The following is a 2,500-nucleotide window of genomic DNA, read 5'->3' as shown; positions in this document are numbered from 1 at the left end:
GATCAATCTGGTGCTGGTTTTCGATATTTTTTCGCAGAAACAAGGTGGTGTGGTTTCCGAAACCAAGTTGAAAACAGGTGTCTTGAATGAACCACATATTCGCATATTTGTTCATGATAGCAAATTCACCAAGGCATTGAATTCACTGGATAACTTATGGGAATAATTTGTCAATATTTCAAAATAAGAATGAATAAATAAATCTTGGAAACTATCGGGCTGACAACTACAAAGAAATCCTTACAACCACGCTGCAGAATTATCATGCATTGGGAGCAATGATGTTCTTGAAATTACACTTTTTTTTTCTACTCTCATATTGAACACAGTGAAAGGTTTCACCAAGACAACGCCATAATGAAAAGTAGATATCAGGGAAAATTCAGTCATAACATGATGGGCGACTATTGCTGGATGCTGCAACGAGAATATAGCGAGCTGTACAAACGAAAGGGAAAAGTTCAGAAACATTTTTAGAATTTCATATTTTGTTAATTATAATAAAGGACTTGAACTTGTGTTTTCTGGTACAATTTATCATGACCTTATCTGTGACGTTTATGATATTTTTATCTTGCGTGAGACAATTAATGTCATTATGCTTGCTATCATTTCTGATTATCTAAGACACTACATCTGAGAGTAGGATAAAACACCAAAATCATACTCAACAATATGAATTTATTCATGTAAATACAGTCACAAGTTGTTCTGTTTTGGGGTAAATAGCTGTTACACAACAAAAGTGACAGAATATTGAATATTTGTACTTATTGTTTTTTTCACAAAATTTGGTCTGATAGAACAAAACAAATATCATATTAAAATTCAGCAATATGAAGTTAGTTGTGTGAGCATAATCTCATATTAGTACCATTTTAGTTCCTGGCCATTGTTATCAGTTATGTAATTCAATTATATTATCGTATGACAGGACCCTTGTGTTTATCCTCCCCTTTGCACTAAAACCTATGGTCAATTTGTTCCAAGCTCCTAGATCGTCCGTCCTTGACCACCAACACTAAACCGAAATCACTTAAAAATGGGTAGATGGTCAATTTGTAAAAATGGAATAACTGAATGTTATTTTGAATTGTACAGTAATGACTAAAGAACTATACAATTGGGATTTTAAGTACAATAAAATAAAAAGTTAGAAGACTGTGAATTAAAATAGTAAAAAGGTTAAGTTTAATTAACTGTTATAGAGATAAAAATAAGGTCAGAAAAGGTGGTTGAGATTAGAAGATTGGGATCAAGTGCATATGCAAAAAACTATGGAGCAACAAAAAGAAGAAAAATGTGTGGGAAAGGAGCTGATAAGGCTGTTTCAAAGTATATATGTATGTATGTATGTATGTATGTATGTATGTATGTATGTATGTATGTATGTATGTATGTATGTATGTATGTATGTATGTATGTATGTATGTATGTATGTATGTATGTATGTAGGTAGGTAGGTAGGTAGGTAGGTATGTAGGTATGTAGGTATATGTGTGTATGTACTTGTGTATGTAAAGTAACATTGAAGAATAAGTTTTCTCCGTTTGGATTATGTATGCATGAATTACTGTTGTTATTTTCCTGTAGTATTCTTTTAAGTTGTCTCTTAAATTATTTTTTTCTTTTTATACAGCTCTATTATTTCCATGATAACCTGAGCTTTACATGTTTCTCTTTTCTTCAGTTCCTTCTCATGTAATTTCGACTTCCGTTTCATTTGGTTCTGCCCTCAGTAGACAGCCTCTTTTTATATCTGAACTGTCGTATACTTTGACTGAAAACATTGTTCATATTTTGCAACTCATTATATTTCTTTATGTCTCCCGGAAGGTTTGGTTCCAGAACCGGAGGGCCAAGTGGCGGAAGAAAGAGCACACCCGGAAGGGCCCCGGACGCCCTGCCCATAACGCTCACCCGCAGACCTGTTCTGGTGAGCCGATCCCTCCTGACGAACTTGAACGACGGGAAAGAATACGGAAAGAGAAGAAACTGATCAAGCAGCTTGAACGCCAACAGAGGAAACTGGCCCTTAAGGGAATTCACGTCACCCTTGACCAACTCCGTCAGGAGTATGAGTCCCAACACAAGCCCGAGCCAGAAATTGACGTCGTAGGAGACACCAGTGGTGGAGGAAGTAATAGTAGTGGTGGAGGAACCGGAAGTGACGACTTCAGCCGGCTTCTCCAAGGAGGAGAAGGGCGATTAGGATTAGGAGAGGGAGGAGGGATAGTGGGAGGAAGAGGAGGAAGGGGTGGTGACGAAGGTAGAGTCGGTGGGTTTGGCTGTGGAATTGGAGGGGAAGGAGGAGGAGGTGGCATCGTCGGAGGAGGTGGGGGCACTACGACCAATGTGGTTCGTAGAACCGCCTTCTCGATTGAGAGCATCCTTAACATTAGCAACACACAGGAACCGGTCGACGAAGATGAGCAGCACGGTCGAAGTCCTCCCTCACCAGGGACCTTGCTGCGAGGCGCATCCTCTACCCCTCCCCCTG

The 2,500-nt window shown here is 38.7% G+C and overlaps 1 protein-coding gene across 1 annotated transcript in view; it reads left to right on the top strand.

Moving 5' to 3' along the window:
• Window positions 1-2,500, top strand: part of LOC143037297 (uncharacterized) — a 138,164-nt gene that overhangs the window by 135,134 nt on the left and 530 nt on the right. Inside the window, exon 4 of the mRNA XM_076205432.1 lies at window positions 1,837-2,500. This exon is cut by the window's right edge and continues 11 nt beyond it. Coding sequence (XP_076061547.1) covers window positions 1,837-2,500 — 664 coding nt within the window. The remainder of the gene's footprint in view (window positions 1-1,836) is intronic.

This window comes from Oratosquilla oratoria, chromosome 22 (genome assembly GCF_046742065.1).
Source record: "Oratosquilla oratoria isolate Oo_2021 chromosome 22, ASM4674206v1, whole genome shotgun sequence".
Classification (NCBI taxonomy): domain Eukaryota; kingdom Metazoa; phylum Arthropoda; class Malacostraca; order Stomatopoda; family Squillidae; genus Oratosquilla; species Oratosquilla oratoria.
This window is presented reverse-complemented; position numbering and strand designations above follow the sequence as displayed.